The 17,919-nt window shown below is 39.1% G+C and overlaps 1 protein-coding gene across 1 annotated transcript in view; it reads left to right on the top strand.

Moving 5' to 3' along the window:
• The window catches only part of CDH16 (cadherin 16), a 755,818-nt gene that overhangs the window by 280,607 nt on the left and 457,292 nt on the right, over positions 1-17,919 (top strand). Inside the window, exon 9 of the mRNA XM_078671187.1 lies at positions 8,847-8,997. Coding sequence (XP_078527313.1) covers positions 8,847-8,997 — 151 coding nt within the window. The remainder of the gene's footprint in view (positions 1-8,846; positions 8,998-17,919) is intronic.

Raw genomic sequence — 17,919 nt, 5'->3', positions numbered from 1 at the left:
CTGCAGTAGCCCGCCCCGCCCCAACGCACTTACCTGCATCGGCCGCTGCTGGTGCAGACCGAATTACTAAATGCAGAGTCTGCTTCTCTGTCAGTGTCAGAGTGGCTTCATGCCCTGTTGTCCTGTACTATTTGCAGGTAAAAGATTGCTGAGCAACTTTGCTGAATGTCAGGAAGGAGCACCTATTTGAACCATAGACAATTAGCCTTATGCCCAGCAGAGAAAGGCTTCCATGTCTTGAAGTGTCCAAGATTTATCAACCGAAGTAAATGCGACAAGATACTTGTTCATTCCCTCAATTAATTGATCTACGTAAAGAGGGCAATCTGCCTCCTGATCATCCTCTGAAGATGCCATCTCCTCCATCTTAGTGGTCATTTAGAACCTGGCTGGGTGTGCACTGGCGTAATAAGACTTGAGGGGCCCCCCTGCAAGGTATGTGGAGGGCCCCCATCCGGACTCAATCGGGAGCTCTCTGGCCAGAGTACTGTGCTGAGGGAGGCCCCTGGAGCTTGGCCCCCCACACCTTGGGGGCTGCAGGGTCCTGTGTTACACCACTGTGGTGTGTTACTAGAATATCGTAGTCATAATATCGTCTGACGTAAATATTGTGTCCTAAATAGGCTTTACAAAAATAGTACCAAATTGGATTTAATATTACAAAATCTACATCAAAGTGGTCAATATACTTACAAACCATTTTTTGGAAACAATATTTATGTCAGATGGTATTCTGGCATAGAACTCCTGGCAGAGTGGTAAATATGCCTAATAATCAGGTTACAGGACATGTTCACTATGCTGTATTACAACATTGAGATCCCATCAAATCCAATTGAAATCATTGTGAATGTTTTGCTGCAGCTGAAGGTGCACAGACATAATATCGACTCCAAAATATCGTTTGGACAGAATATCGAGTTTGAAATATCGTTTGGACAAAATATCGACAGGACAGAATATAGACAGCCAAAATATCGTTTTTAAGGTAAGTGAAGTAATATCGACTGTAAATAATATAGAAAGTGAAAATATCCAAGTATATAATCTAGATATTTAATTATTTATAGTGTTTTTTCATGTTATAATATGTGTGAAAAGTGTCATTTTATGTTATAATTATTTTTAATTCATGATTTTTTTTAATTATTGTGTAATTTTATTCTGTAGCGGGTTGTGGGTTTATAGGGGAATAGGGTGGGAAGTAATTTAATTATAATTAATTAAATATGTAAATTTATTTATTGGTAGTAATATTTAATTAATTGGTAATTAAATAATATTTGTTAATTATTTAAAATTTAATTGGTAATTAATTTAATTTTATTGATTAATTGCTAATTATGTAAATTTAAATAATTTATTTCCTGTAGCGGGTTGTGGGTTTATAGGGGAATAGGGTGGGAAGTAATTTAATTATAATTAATTAAATATGTGAATTTAATAATTGGTAGTAATATTTAATTAATTGTTAATTAAAAAAGATTTGTTAATTAATTAAAATTTAATTGGTAATTAATTTAATTTAATTGATTAATTGCTAATTATGTTAAATTAAATTATTTATTTCCTGTAGCGGGTTGTGGGTTTATAGGGGAATAGAGTGGGAAGTAATTTAATAATAATTAATGAAATATATAACATTTATTTAATTGTATTTAATATAAAATAATTGTAAATTAAATTTTAATTATCAAATAAATAATTGGTAATTAGTTATAAATTAGTATTAATAGGTAACTAATTGAAATATTTATTGTTAATTAGTAATTTTAATATATTAATTATTATGTTATATTAAATAGTTAATCATTTTTAAATAAATTTATATTGATATTATTTTGTAATTTATTTATTAATATATGAAGTATTTACTTTCTCTAATGTTGCACCCACTGGAGTGGGAATAGTAATTTTAACCCTTACGCTATCCAACGCTTTCCCTACTGTTGCACCCACTGGAGTGGGAATAGTAATTTTAACCCCTACGCTATCCTACGCTTCCCCTACTGTTGCACCCTTTGGAGTGGGAATCGTAATTTTAACCCTTACGCTATCCAACGCTTTCCCTACTGTTGCGGGAAACATCCTTTACAACGCAACTTTTACAACGCACTACCATTACAACGAAACTTTTACAACGCAAAAACTATTACAATGCATGTTTTTACAACGCAGATACCTTTACAACGCATACCATTACAACGTAAGTATTGGTAAGTATATAATAATTTTTTTAATGTAAAGTTTTGTAATTTTTGGGTAAAGGAGTATTTTTAGGGTTCAGGGTCAGTTTTTAGTTTTTGGGTAAAGGGGTATTTTTAGGGTTCAGGGTCAGTTTTTGGTTTTTGGGTAAAGGGGTATTTTTAGGGTTCAGGGTCAGTTTTTAGTTTTTGGGTAAAGGGGTATTTTTAGGGTTCAGGGTCAGTTTTTAGTTTTTGGGTAAAGTGGTATTTTTAGGGTTCAGGGTCAGTTTTTAGTTTTTGGGTAAAGGGGTATTTTTAGGGTTCAGGGTCAGTTTTTGTTTTTTGGGTAAAGGGGTATTTTTAGGGTTCAGGGTCAGTTTTTAGTTTTTGGGTAAACGGGTATTTTTAGGGTTCAGGGTAAGTTTTGGGTTTTTGGGTAAAGGGTTTTTTTTAGGGTTCAGGGTCAGTTTTGGGTTTTTGGGGTACAGGGGTACAGTGTAAAAATAAAGTAAAATTAAATTTACATTAAATTAATTTAATGAAATTAAATTAAATTAAAATATATTGATTTAATTTTAAATAATTTAAATAAAAAAATTATTATATACTTACCAATACTTACGTTGTAATGGTATGCGTTGTAAAGGTATCTGCGTTGTAAAAACATGCGTTGTAAAAACATGCGTTGTAATAGTTTTTGCGTTGTTAAAATTTCGTTGTAATGGTAGTGTGTTGTAAAAGTTGCGTTGTAACGTCATATATCCACTGTTGCACTCTTTGGAGTGGGAATAGTAATTTTAACCCCTACGCTATCCAACGCTTTCCCTACTGTTGCACCCACTGGAGTGGGAATAGTAATTTTTACTCTTTTGTATTTGTACGTTAATAATATTGGCTATTATTTAATTAAATTTTGTTACTATATATATATATATATATATATGTTTTAAGAAATATGAATAAAAAAATATTATTTTTTTACTTTCATTAATTATTTAATTATTAAAAGTTATTTTAAGTATTGTTAAGTATATTTTAGTAATTAATGTTTTATATTAATGTAATTAAACATTGTTTTTATTAAAGTCGATATTTTTTACAACAATATTTTTGTAAACAATATTTTAAACTCGATATTTTTGTACTTACCTGTTTGTACATAGAAAGTCGATATTTTGACAGTCTATATTTTGTCAACGATATTCTTGAAGGTCGATATTTTGTCACTCGATATTATTTCAGTGATCCGCAGCTGAAGGTGTATGCATTTTTGTTATTCGCATCTGTACTAATGAATAGCTTAAAGGAAAACAAATGGCTCATAGAAGTGGTACTAATAGTCTGGAATATTCTACATGACTCACTTGTAGTTCATGTTAATTAATGGAGCTTTCCATCTCTCAGGTAAGGTTGCAACATTGATGCATTCTGTGACGATGATGGTGTATTTTATGGTATGGTTGTGTTTATACACCCATAACTGTCTTGGGTCCAATCAGGCTTGTTTGCTCTGGGTAACTGTGGCTTTGGGTAGCAAGGCTTAATTAAGCAAAGGCACTAGTATAAAGCATTGAAAAGCACCAAATATCGAAATAAGACAGCCACACATCAGTAAAGAAATCCAACACCAATTTATGAAAATGGATTATATTTCTATAAATCTTTAGACACCAAGATGGGTGAAATCCACAGGAGGATTCCAGAGATATAGATAGCTCTTCAAGTAAAATGAAAATCTTAGCTTTTAAGTCCACAGCAATAAAAAGCATTGGTGACACTGGGACACTGTCGTTGGCTTTTCTGTTGAAACCTACCTCGATAAGTGTGGCAACATTACTAAAAACATTGTTAGGAGCCATATCGGCAGCATACACATGGTCCCGGATGTCATAAATTATCTGAGGCGAGACACTATTGAAACACTGTTCCCACAACCCTATTAGTGTGGCCGACATAAGCTTGAGGGCCTGCTGCTGCACAAACGGCTCACAATCTTTCACCACACTTCACACATCCTCCACGCTGTAAATCGGATTCCAGGCCCACCGTGCAGCCTGATCATCCACCATCATTTTCTCTTCATTCCCCACATCAGATCGAATCAGTACCCACCCCATTCGTTCTTGCGTTGCTGCCCAATTCCCTTTGTCCGGTCCACGCACCGGCGTCCGAATACTCAGCAATGTCAGGGAAGAGACATTTTAGAAAGACACAATAGATGAAGGGGCAGGCACTAAAGTTATTAATGTCTGTGTTGAGGGTGTGAGGGATGGAGGGAGAGCTTAAACGCAATCAATAGGTGTAGTAGGGAAACTTGTTATGTTATGTTAATTGTGAATTTCTAATGCGCACGTTCACCAGCAGGTCTCTTGGCGCTAGGATTAGAGCAGGAGAGACCTAAACCAGAAACAGTCTAATTATGTGTTAGCGTAAAAAGCCAAGTCTTAAGAAATTTTCTGAATTGCAGTCATTGCATCCGCAGCATATGAAGCTAGAGAAAGAGTAGGAGGTATCATAGCTGAAGCAGCCAGGTCAAGAGCAGAAGAACCAGAGGTGGAAGCAGGAGGGGCGGCGGAAGACTGAGGCATCGGAACAACAGGGTATATTCTCTGCGGGGCATAGGGAGGTGGAGGTCGAGTGTCTAACATCTCCTCCACTAATGTATCGCCTTCCTCTCGGGCGACATAAGATTTGTTACATTGCAATCGAAACTTTCTATCAACACACTCTATACCTTTTTCTATTTCCTCTCTATTATACACTACTGCTTTCTGAGTCACTGTCTGCATCTTCCCCCTCTAGGCCTCTTTTTCTGCTTTCATGCGCCTTTGCCTAGCTTCCTTTTGCCATACCTGAGGAGAATCAAACATCAACTGCCTACTTTGTTCGCAAACAATTTATCCTGCAGGAAATTCTGTTTTTGTTCATAGAAAGGCACCTGTTAGTGGCCACTGCAGCTCGGCATTGTCCCTCGTATGTTTGTGCCACAATGTACTAAACATAATAGGGCCCATGCCATGCTTAACATACATGTCAAAATTCGGGGTGCCTTCCGGAGGTGCAGGTTGTCTTTCCTCCAGTCGAGCCTCAGCAGAACAACAAGGCACCCCAACCACCACAATTTGCTCAAACAAGGCATCTTAATAAAAGACACGTTCACTATTCGTACCAGACGAATAACTCAAAAATATACCCTTTTTTTTCTTTTTTTGTAAAAGAGTTGGTCCTCAGACCACATCAAACAAAGGAAACCAAGAGTCAGTCCTCAGACTGCACCAACGAGACAGGCTCAATCCCCAGGCATTTTCAAGAGTAAGCCAAATTCATTATGTTGCCTGGCAGAGTGTCCACAAACATTCTGTATCTAAATGGTCTGCAGACCTACCAAGTTCAAGCAAGCCAAGAAATGGTCTTCAGACCATACCCAAGATTATTCAAGATGGCGCCATATTCACCAAGAATCAAGACAAACTCACCTGGTGCACACAGATCGAACAAAATTATTCTCCACTGCCGACTCTTCGGACCAAACGGTCAGATGCAAGGGTTCGCATTTCAGGACCAAGCTGGGATGACCACTGGGCGGGGCACCACCCGATCAGACAGGCGAGGCAGCTGTGAGTAACTAAGATCTGTCTTGTGGGGATCCCCGAACCGCCCATCTGACCTGCCGCGGCCCGTCCTACACACCCATTTGCGGGCGACGATGGGCCACCTGGTGGATCCCTGTTCGGGCACCAACCGAAGGAAGTGACCCGAATTGGGTCACCCGGGTCACTCGACTACCTCTCGGCCTTCCACAATAAATGAAGAGTCGATGAAGCAGTAGAGAATACAACCCAAGTTATTTATTAGTATTGCACTGCAGCAGAGTCCTGTCTGACCAGCCTCACGAGATAGCTGCCGAGGGACTGACATCAGAACACTTGGTAAAATATAATATGCATTTCCAACACCCCTAAAGGCCCGCCCAGGCTGTAATTTTGCAGCTCGAGCACTGATGAACAAAGGAGGTACAGAAGGATGAGCTACCACCTGCAGAACGGGTACATGTTATCACATTTTTAAGGTTGTCTTGTTCAAGCTCAATGCTCTCTAGTGTGTGAGCAGGGCTATGGTAGAGGAAAGGCATGTGAAGACAGATTAAGCTATTCATTAGTGCATTATGATTCAACCTTGAATACGATAAGAAGAAGTAACTGGGCAGCAGCTTTTCGCTGAGGCAGGCAATTAGTGAGACAGAAACTTACTTTCGATCATAGTACAAAATGGCAACTAAAGACAAAATGGCACCGCAAATGCTAACTTAACTCTCACAATGCTAGAAGGAGGCAGCTAGATGCATGTGCAGTCCAACATGAGTGGGGCCTGTACAGCGCACTGTTTTGGCCTGGGTATGTTTACAGCTACACCACCAGATTGTGGGTAGCTGCAAACGAAGAGGAGAAGCCCTGGCGAGGGTGGCTTACAAGGCACACTGTTGTTGCCTGCTTATTTTCACAGCTGCGCCACCAGATTGTGGGCAGCTGCAATGTCAGGGGTATTTGGTGTCTACAGAGAGTCATGGGTGAGTTGCACCCTCGCCCCCATTTTAGTACAGACCTGTTGGGGCGAGTACTCTGCTGCATCAGCAGCCAGGAGGCCAGTTTAAAGGTCCATGCTAGTAGAGCCCTGCCTTTTGGACAGAGGGCATTGCGGGGAAGCCCACGATGGGTCCCCGAGGTTAAGGCCAGTAGGCGTGATGGTCACCCCCTATGTTTAGGTGGGGCCTGAAGTGATGTGGTGTAAGGATCACCCAGGGTGAAGTTTGGTCCTCAAGAGTGGCCTGCTATGATTATGGGTGATGGACTGCACTACGGTTGATTATGTGTTACATAACATGCTATGACGGGTATTCATAATGTGTTTATGCTAAGTACAGTATTTACCAGTAGTTACTGGTCGCTTTGCTAACTATGCATTCTGATGGTTATGACAGTGCCCGGATTGGCCCTGTAGTGTAGATAAGCCTGACTGCTCTGCTAGGCTACCAAGGGGGTGAGCAGGGGTTATCTTCAGCGTGTAACTCCCTTCCCCTGACCTAGAGTGGTGGCTTCTGCCTGGCTTATGCGCATGCCCAGGCCAACCAGAAATCCCATTTCCAACATTGGCCATCACAATCAAGATCAAAGAAGGTATCTCAGTGCTAACCAGACTATGAACCAATTGCCACACTTTCAATCACAGCAAGCTTCGTGCTTTACCTGTGCTTCATATACAGGTGAGAGAGTGTTTTGCAAGATCTATGAACTCTGCCATATGTAAGTGATCTATCCCGGGACCCATTGTGGGCTCACTTAGGCTTGTATGAAGTGAATCTTGATGATCATCCCATCACAAGTGCCACTGCAGCATAAACTCCACTTCACAAAGCAGACACCATGTCCCACACTGGCCAAGAAACAACTGATTCATATTGTCAACAAACTACAGAGAAATTGTATGTACATTGTGTAAGTATTTTAAGACATTAATCATATTAGTCACCTAGGTAGATCTTAGCTTTTACAAAGTAGCGAACACAGGAGAGTCGAAAACACCTGAAAACTGTCTTACTTCTTCCCAAGCGGAGCACAGAGACTCCAGATTAAGCAAAATGAAAGACTCAAAGGAATATTTACCTCTACTGTAGCTGTAAGAAAGGAGGACCTGTGAGCTGCATTTTTGGAATCTTGTAGACATATGTATAATCACATTAAGTTATTACTGTTTTGTTTCCATTGTTTGTTCTTTCATAATGGGAATTGTAGTGCTTTCTGACAGCTATTGAATTAAAACAGGACAAGGCATTTAATTATAAACTTACAGTCTTTGCCTACAATCCATATTTACAATTACTAGTCATTCTTCACCATTCATCATAAAAGTTTCACAAAGCTTTTCAGAAGTGGAATGAGGAAACAAGTATGATCTCATTCATATTAGTACTTTTTGGACAGACGTTAGAAAAGTGAAGAAGTGAATTTTCACCTTGTCATCTGAAACGGGAGGGGATCACAACTGTTAGACTAATAGATCAACTTTAATGGCAGGGCATCATTTTTTATAAACATTCCCTACAATTTCATCTACTTTATTTGCAACTAGTCATCTAATTTTTGCTTTCAGATCATATTTATTAGTAAATTAGCTAAATCAGACACCTAGATCATATATTTACTTAATAATAGCGCAGCTATCTTCCATATACATGTGATGATTGAACGCACAAGATCTGGTTGGCTGAGGCTGGGTTGGATGCTCTAGAAAGTATTAGATACAGCGACAGCCCTGGGTGGCTCCACATAGCTGGTGGAGAGGATGAATTAGTTGGAAAATAAACAAGTATTTCTTTTTAATTTATCTTGATAACCTACAGATAAAGTTTGTGAGATATTCTTTGTGATTAGCAGTTAGACATCAAATGTATCTACATGCATTCAAATGTAAACAAAAACATTAGCTACTGAGCACATTGTTTTTAATTATATTTCTTTAGTGATTACGAACAATCTGCAATCAATATTGAAACCTGAATGAGTCCCTGCTCAGATGCACAATAAGGATAGAAATGTTAGCATTTGTTGACTATGTTTAACTAATTGCCTGTTATCATTTGTGTTGTTGTGTTTTTATTTTCAGTACTTGATTTACATTTCTGCGGTGAATGATGATGGCGCTGAGTATGGTGACCCACTAGAGCTGATGATCATAGTGGTCGATGAAAATGACAACCCCCCTGTATTCTCGCAGAAGGTTTATTTTGCAGATGTTCGCGAGCAAACAGAAAAAGGTGGGTTTGCAGTCCTGTGTTGCATGCTAGGACACATTATCAGTAAAAAGACAGAGAAGAAACACTTTGTCACTGCAGAAGTAGGTAATGAATTCTATTCTTTCCAGCAGGTCCCATTCATTACTTCTGTGACTCAGTGCCTTCTGGTTAGGTTAATAGTACTCTAGTATTAAAGGACAAAGAGAAAAGGTAATTGTGTGAATGCATTTTCCAAACTATGTAGTGCTGCATAACTGTTGTCCCTCAGATAAAAAACTAGTCAACTTCTCCGGATCACCAAAATGGCTATACAAAATATATCTTGTGAGTTACTTTAAGGTCTGGATTATGAGTGCCCTGGTGTGGAGTGTGATATTTATTGCGCCTGTTAAAATCTGATACCCTGGGGTTTGGAATTTAACTGGTGTGATAACTATTGTCTCTTGGGAGCTTTGCTCTTCAAAATGGGGCACACCATGCAGATTACTATCCTTTTCCCAAAATCTGCATGCCTAGGTATTTACCTGCCTTTTTTTAATATATATTCAAGCATGTCTAACCTTCTGTTATAAACCTACTGAAAACTGTGGGGGTGAGAACTTTACCCCGCCTGGGTGTTGTAGATTACGCACCACTTTTACTTCCCAATGCTGCTCAAACGTTGGTTTGAGCAAAGTTGGAATTAGGAGTCCCAAGCCTGTTTCCCTGCCCGCAAACTGCACGCCTAAGGTCGCTGCCGTACTCGCTTGGGTGGGACTTCATCACCCAGCTTTCCTGGCAGTCACATGGGGCCCAGCAGAGCACCGAAGGCATACTGCAGCGCAGCCTGCAAGTGGGCCGCACCCAGATGAAGACTGGGCCAAGAGTGAGCCTGCCTGCCCCGTCAGCATTCATCCAAGGTTGGGCCATACCTCTTTCTCATGCTCCTCTTCAGGTACTGTCGCTTTGTTATTACTCAGTTTTGGATGACTGTTTATAGCGGGCAGTAGTGGACATCTCGAAGGAGATTGAGCTGGCGGAATGCCACGTGCCGCTCTCCTCCCAGTGTTGCTACTAGCCCAGTACCAACCAGCCAGGGTGCCCCTAACGGTCGTTCCTGTGGCAAATTTAGTGCCTAACAGTCCTAAGGCAGTTGACTGTTTATGCCTCCCCGTTATCATAGGCGCTAGGAGGTGCACCTAAAATCCAACATAGTGGTATAGCCACTAGGGCCCTGTCAGGCAAAAGGAAGAAAGCCTTTGCTGGATCTAACCCAAAAAGGCCCTGTGTCCCAAATCTTACCCTGAATCTTGTCATGGGGCCAGGGAAAGAGGGCACTCTCCTGGAAAAAATAACCACACTTTATTGCAACCTCAAGGACTCTATTTTAAGTGGGCTTGAACCCATTTACGCCTGCCTGGGGGCCATTGGAGCCATATTAGGCTGTTTAATCCCCCACCTAGATGCCAGTCAACCTACTGGGGTGCTGCCAACCGAGGAGGGCAAAGGGGCAGGGGCAGCAAACAATCATGCTGCACCCGGGGTTATTGTTTCACCTGCTGTGGTCACTCAGCAAACATCTGCTCTTGCACCTGTACCTGCTTCAAGGGGTCCTCATGTAGGAAGTTCAAGCCATCTGATTATTTCCTGGCAAACCCCCCATCAAGGAGTCTTCTACCTAGAAAAAATGCATCCCGTTTTGATTTGCCACCCGCAGCCTGCCCTCATGTAATCATCCTGGCTTATGCCCCGGGGTTGCTCCCAGAAGCTAAGAAATCTGTGTTAGAATTAATTAAAAAGACTGCACATTGGGTACTTGGGAATGCTGCATATAGAGGCAACATTTCCCCTGAGAGTCTTATGGCAAGGAGAGTGGGATGGGTGGGAGAGATGCCCAAAGAATTTGGTGGGATTGCATTATTGTTACTTTCAGGGATCCCAGGTTCACTTGTGATTTCATCTGGCCCTCCAGGCAATGGGTGGCAACCCCAGCGAAGTCAAGATACTTCCCCTGGGCTATTTTTATAACGATCTGGCTATGAGCCCCTGTGGGAGAGAGAGACCTCCCCAACCCATATATGCGCAGCCATCCTTATTTAGTATACCTGTGTAAAATCTTTTTTCTCTTCTAGGTTATCTGTCAGATAAAGATCAACTGCCTTCCCGTAATGTGACTAAGAACTGGCCTGTTGAGAAATACAGGAGAAATGAGTCATTACTAGAACATGAACCTAGCCCTTAGCAAGAACTGCCTGTTAATGGGGGCCAGTCTATAAATAATTCCCCCAAACCCCCTCTTCCAAGGATCCTGTGATACCAGTTATATGTACCCACATCATCAAGGCTCTTTTTAGGAACCTTGCTAAGTTAGCCAGCAAAATGGGTTGTGAGGGGTGGGTTAACTTTATTCCCAGTCATAATACTATATCTGGCAACCGTAATGAACAATCTACGTATGTGCGCTGACAATGGGAACTCCTCTGTCCTAGTGTTATTGGACATGTCAGCCGCATTTGATACGGTGAGCCATACCGTGTTAGTGGAGAGACTGAAATGTATAGGGGTTAAGGGACGGGCCCTGCAGTGGTTAAAATCCTACCTGTCAGGAAGACAAAAGGTCGTTTCTCTAACGCCGTTCACCTCAGGCATGTCCCCAGTACATCATGGGGTGCCACAGGGCTCGGCGATTAGCCCAATTCTTTTCAACATCTACCTTTGCCCTCTTTTCCCCATTATTAAATCTTATGAGTTAGACCTGGTCAACTATGCAGATGATACCCAACTGGTGTGCTCCCTGGAGGGGAAACAAGCGGTATCTATGGACACCTTCCAGGAGTGTATGCGCCAGACTGCTGGTTGGCTTAGGAAAAATTCCCTACAGTTTAATGGGGGGAAAACAGAGGTGGTGTATTGTCCTGCCACTAGAATGTCTCGTCATCCATCGGTGGAGTTCAAACTTACCCCCGAGGATGAACCCCTGATACCGGCTAAAGTGGTGCGTAATCTGGGAGTTATGGTGGATGGAAATCTCCAAATGGACTTGCAAGCCAATAAAACGGCCAGCGTTTGCCTCACCCTGCTACGTATGTAACCGAAGGTTCTTCCTCTACTTCCAAAGGACACTAGTTCTCTTGCAGTGAGGAGTGTAATCCTGAGTAGGCTGGATTGCTGCAATTCCCTGTACCTGGGGGCGCCACAATATATTGTGCAGGGATTGCAGAGAGTCCAGTCTATGGCAGCAAAGATGGGCTAAATAGACAGCGCAAGTCCTCTACGACTTTGGATCTGAGAGATCTTCATTGGCTCCCCATCAAAGAGAGAATTTGTTTTAAATCCCTCTGCATTGTATACAGGGCAGCACACGGTCAGTGTCCTGTCCCCCTGCAGGAGATGTTCACCTGGTATAATCCTGGGAGGCAGCTCCACTCTTCAAATGTAAATCTGATAACAACTACCAGATTTAAGAGATCTCGGATGGGGGGCAGAATCTTCGGCATGACTGCTGCGCGTGTATGGAATGAGTTACCTCTGGAACTTAGACAGGCCAGTTCTTTGACATGCTTTAGGAAGAGCCTGAAAACTTGGCTATTTCCAAAAGGTGATCTTTAGATCGTCTCATTGACAATTGACTATGCTTTGTGGTGTCTACCCGGCAGTCCAAGCGCCAGGAACCCGTAGGGTGGCAGTTTTGCGCTATATGAGTATCTAATTCAATTCAATATCTTCCAGGAATTTTTGCCTTGATGGGTATTACCCCTACTATGTTTTGGCAGTCCCGTCATCATTGGGCAGAGCTAGGGCTGGGCTAATAGCTTGGATTAAACTCTCCCTGGATTGTAGAATTAGTGTGATCTCCTCTGCCTGCATTTTATTCCAATAACTTCTTCTTATATGGCCTAATGATACAAATATTGTTTTTGTGAATTTTTATAATGGTTTCTTTGTGCAAGATAATTTCACACATTTTAATATAGTATCTGAATTTATTGTGGACCTGGAAGCCAAACTTTCTTATTTGCACAAAGGATATGCTATCATTTTAGGTAGGAATTTTTATGCCAAACTATGGTTGACACAGCTGGAAGATGACCATTACCTGGGTGTTATCATCAGTTTAGAGCACAATCCCCTGCAAAGAGACCAGAGAGGTCCTGCACTGCTCCATCTGATTAAGATATTTGATTTGGTTAATGTAAATGAGGTCTGTGACCCTAATTACTCAGACAAATCCACCTTTCAGAGGGGTGAATACTCTTTCGTCATTGATTATGTTTTTGGAATATATGACATTACAACGCAAACAATTACAATGCATGCTTTTACATCGCGGTTTTTACAACGCAACTACCATTACATCACATGATTTTATAACGCATACCATTACAGTGCATTTTTTAAAACTATGATTACAACGCATCCCATTACAACACATACCATTACAACGCATAATATTTTTAGTGCAACAGTAGGGTAAGTGTTGGATAGTGTAGGGGTAAAAATTACTATTCCCTCACTAGTGAGTGCAACAGTAGGGAATGTGTAGGATAGTGTAGGGGTAATAATTACTATTTCAACTTCAGTAAGTGCAACAGTAGGGAAAGTGTTGGATAGCGTAGGGGTAAAAATTACTATTCCCACTCCAGTGAGTGCAAAGTAGGGAAAGTGTTGGATAGCGTAGGGGTACAAATTACTATTCCCACTCCAGTGAATGCAAAGTAGGGAAAGTGTTGGATAGCGTAGGGGTACAAATTACTATTCCTAACTACCCCAAAACACATACCATCCTAAAACTTAAAATTCTCCATTACTAACCTTATCATGCGTTGTGATGACATGCGTTGTAATGGCCTGTGTTGTAATGACATGCATTGTAATGACATTGGAATGGCATGCGTTGTAATGGCAATATTGGAATGGCCATCACTGTATATCTACTGTGGCCTGGACTGTGAGTAATATGGGCCAAGGCTGGAGCATTCCTGAGGAACACATCTGAAGATCAGGATTTCATACTCCGTGCTGTCAGAATTACAATCTTTTGAAGAAAGAAATAGCAACCCAAGACACACTAGTTCTGCAAACACTCTTAAACCAGGATTGAAAACCAGGACTGCAAACAGTTGTCACCCAAGCAGGACAGCCTTGGGTATCAAACTGCATGCATCATAGAAAGGCTATTGAAAACACAAATATCCAGTGTTGTATATTCCTGTTCATCAAGATTTCAAACCACTGAATGTCAGAATTACAAAACACTAAGAAGTCTCTAAATCTCTTCAAAGATCCTTCAGTAATCCTTGTTTTAACAATCCCACTCCAGACTTGTCCTTTCCTGCAAACTCCACTCAACTTTCTCCTAACTTTCTTCGCCACAAATCTTGAATACCTGGTATTTTACCTTGACTATCAATCTTTATCTCCCCACGTATCTGAAATTTCTTTCTTGACGTTGTTGACTATCTTCATTCATCTGCTCCATAAACATGAATGAAACCCTCACTTAAAAAGAGACTTCGATTCTATTTGCGGCGCATTCAGAAAGGCACATTCTGTACGTTGCTTTATGGATGTCCCATGAAGCTGAGGGAATCCCCTTTCCAAATTTCGAATGTAACAATTACAGAAACATGCAGAATGGGCTGTAGACATTGAGCGACAGCATGAAAAGCCATTACTCATGGCATGGCTTTCAGCTCTTTCCTTGAGGGTGATATTTTTGGAAGGTACACGGAGAGACTCAGGGGTCCACCATGGCTCACACCTTCCAAACAGGATTTATGATGATGTACTTGGTTTTTTGAAGAATGGCCAGAAAGTTTCTTCTAAAGGTTATGCAGCCTGTAGAATACTCTGTCAGAACATGGGGTAAAACAGCTGTGAATGAGACTGATCAACTCCTGTACAGGCATTGCAGGGCAAGTGTCAATTTCATTGAGGGACCTGGCTTTTTTAGCAATAGCAATCGACATTTGGAGATACATACCTTCGTAGGAACAATGTTAGGGATTACAACTGGACACCATTGAAGCTCAAGACAATATGTCCCATGCCAGAGCAAGTTTACCATTGACATTGGAGTAAAATGCCCTGTTCATTATTTGCAATTCAAACAGGTGTCATTTGATTTGAACAACAGTACTCTCAATACTACAACAAAGAAAATGTCAACAAAGTTACCCATTTTATCCTCGTTGAATCACTGACGAAATATCGAAGGTCAGAATATCAACGTACAAAAATATCGCAGTAAAAATATCGAAATCAAGAATATCGACATCCTATTTACATTATGGTAAGTACAAAAATATCGAGAGAAAAAATATCGATGTTAAATATATCGTTTTTTAAAATTAAAAAAAATGTAAAATAAAGTAAATAATTAAAATAAACATAGTTAAAAAAAAATGTTTAAAAATGATAAGTAATATATATATTTAAAAATACAATAAACATATACACATGATATATGATATATATATACTTACTATACTTAATATGTTTTAATAATTATTTTAATAACTTATAAATTATTTTTAAAAAACCTTATGAATTATAAATACATCTATACACATAAAACAATAATATAAATAAAAATTGAATAAATATATGTAACATTAAAAAAAGAAAACATTTGTTAAATCTTTTTAAAATAAATTATCAACTACATTAGCTAAAGTAATGCAAAAAATATTAGATAGCGGAGGGAATAAAATTACTATTCCAACTCCAAACAGTGCAACAGTAGTGAAAATGTTGGTTAGTGTAAGGGTTAAAATTACTATTCCCACTCCAGGGAGTGCAACAGTACGGAAAGTGTTGGATAGCGTAGGGGTAAAAATTACTATTCCCACTCCAGTGTGTGCAACGGTATGGAAAGTGTTGGATAGCATAGGGGTTAAAATTACTATTCCTACTCCAGTGAGTGCAACAGTAGGGAAAGTGTTGGATAGCGTAGGGGTAAAAATTGCTATTCCCACTCCAGTGAGTGCAACAGTAGGGAAAGTGTTGGATAGCGAAGGGGTAAAAATTACTATTCCCACTCCAGTGAGTGCAACAGTAGGGAAAGTGTTGGATAGCGTAGCGGTTAAAATTACTATTCCTAATCCAATGAGTGCAATAGTAGGGAAAGTGTTGGATAGCGCAGCGGTTAAAATTACGATTCCAACTCCAGTGAGTGCAACAGTAGGGAAAGTGTTGGATAGTGTAGGGGTAAAAATTACTATTCCCGCTCCAGTGAGTGCAACAGTAGGGAAAGTGTTGGATAGCGTAAGGGTTAAAATTACTATTTCAACTCCAGTGAGTGTAACAGTGTGGAAAATGTAGCATAGCGTAGGAGTTAGATTAATGAATATATAAATAAAAAATAATTAATTAACAAAAAATGATTAATAAATACCAATAAAATTACATTAATAGTTACTTAAAAAACATTAAATTACTTCCCACACTATTCCCCCATTAACACACAACATGCTACACATAGAAAAACACAATTAATTTAATTATCAATTAATAAAAAATATTTAGCAATGAAAAATTAATTAACAGTAAATTAATAATCAATAGCAATAAACAAAAAGTAATAATAAAATAATTATAATTAATATGATTATATAATAACTAATTTATAAAACATTATTACCAATTATTAATTAATTAACAATAAATTAATGATTAATAACAATAAATACAATCTAATTAATTAATTAATTAATGTAATTGCTTCCCACCCTATTCCCCTATAAACCCACAACCCACACATAACAAATCACATAATTACTTTAATTATCAATTAATCAATAATAAAAATGTATTACCAATTAATAATTCATTAACAATACATTAATTAACAATAACTATAACTACAAATTGATAATACGTGAATTATAATTAATATATATAAAAATTAATATTAAATATTAATAATTATAATTAACAGAAATGAATTACCAATTAATAATTACTTGAAAATAATTTAATAATCAATAACAATAAATAAAAACATAGGAATTACTTAAGTATAATTCATTTACTTCCCACCCTATTCCCCTATAAACCCACAACCCGCTCTGATACTAAAATGCAAAATGTGCTTTAAAACAATTACTAATTTCTAAACATTTAATACATATATTTAAAAATTATGAAAATACATTAAAATAAAATGTTAAACATACATATAAAAAACATACTAAAATACATAACACAAATTTTTTTTTATAGATATTATTGGAAACAATATTTTTGCTAACGAGATTACTTACTTCGCTATTACTTACTTCAATATTAAAAAAAACAATATTACTTACCTTAAGGACAATATTCTTGACTTCGATATTCTGTCCCTACGAAATTAAAAACTCAATATTAAGTCAGGTCGATATTTAAAAATTGATATTTTGACTGTGCACCATCCTTGCTCTCATAAATATAAAATAATATGCATCATACCCAGAACTTTGTAGGAGACATGGCTGTTAGGATGCTTCTTGCACACATGCTATTTTGAACTGTACTAAATATCTGCACTATGAAATAGGCAATCTTTTTAGCCATGCTCATTCCCATTAGGGGTCTGTGATAAAATCCACTCCGCCTGCAGAGTTGACAGAGTTTTGGCCACTCCGTGTTGTGGCTGTAATGCGGAGTTTCGGATAAACTCCACCATTTCTCGCGCACGGGTCGCCAATGTAAGTTGGTGAGTGCAAGCAAGAATTGACATCCTCAAGCATGATTTGCAGGCGCTAGAAGGGTATCCAGTGAGATTTTCACAACAAGGGCAGTTGCGACTGCTTGCAGTGAGAAAGTTGTCACTCAAGTAGAAAATCTACTCGAGTGGCAGCAAAATCAAGTAGAGCAGCAGCGCACTCTGGCAGGCTACGTGATGCCACTCAAGCTTATCTTTAAACATGGAATGAGCTCCTGGCACTAAAAAATCAGCTCAAGAAGCGTGAAATGCCAATT

The sequence above is a fragment of the Lissotriton helveticus genome, chromosome 12 (genome assembly GCF_964261635.1).
Source record: "Lissotriton helveticus chromosome 12, aLisHel1.1, whole genome shotgun sequence".
Classification (NCBI taxonomy): domain Eukaryota; kingdom Metazoa; phylum Chordata; class Amphibia; order Caudata; family Salamandridae; genus Lissotriton; species Lissotriton helveticus.
This window is presented reverse-complemented; position numbering and strand designations above follow the sequence as displayed.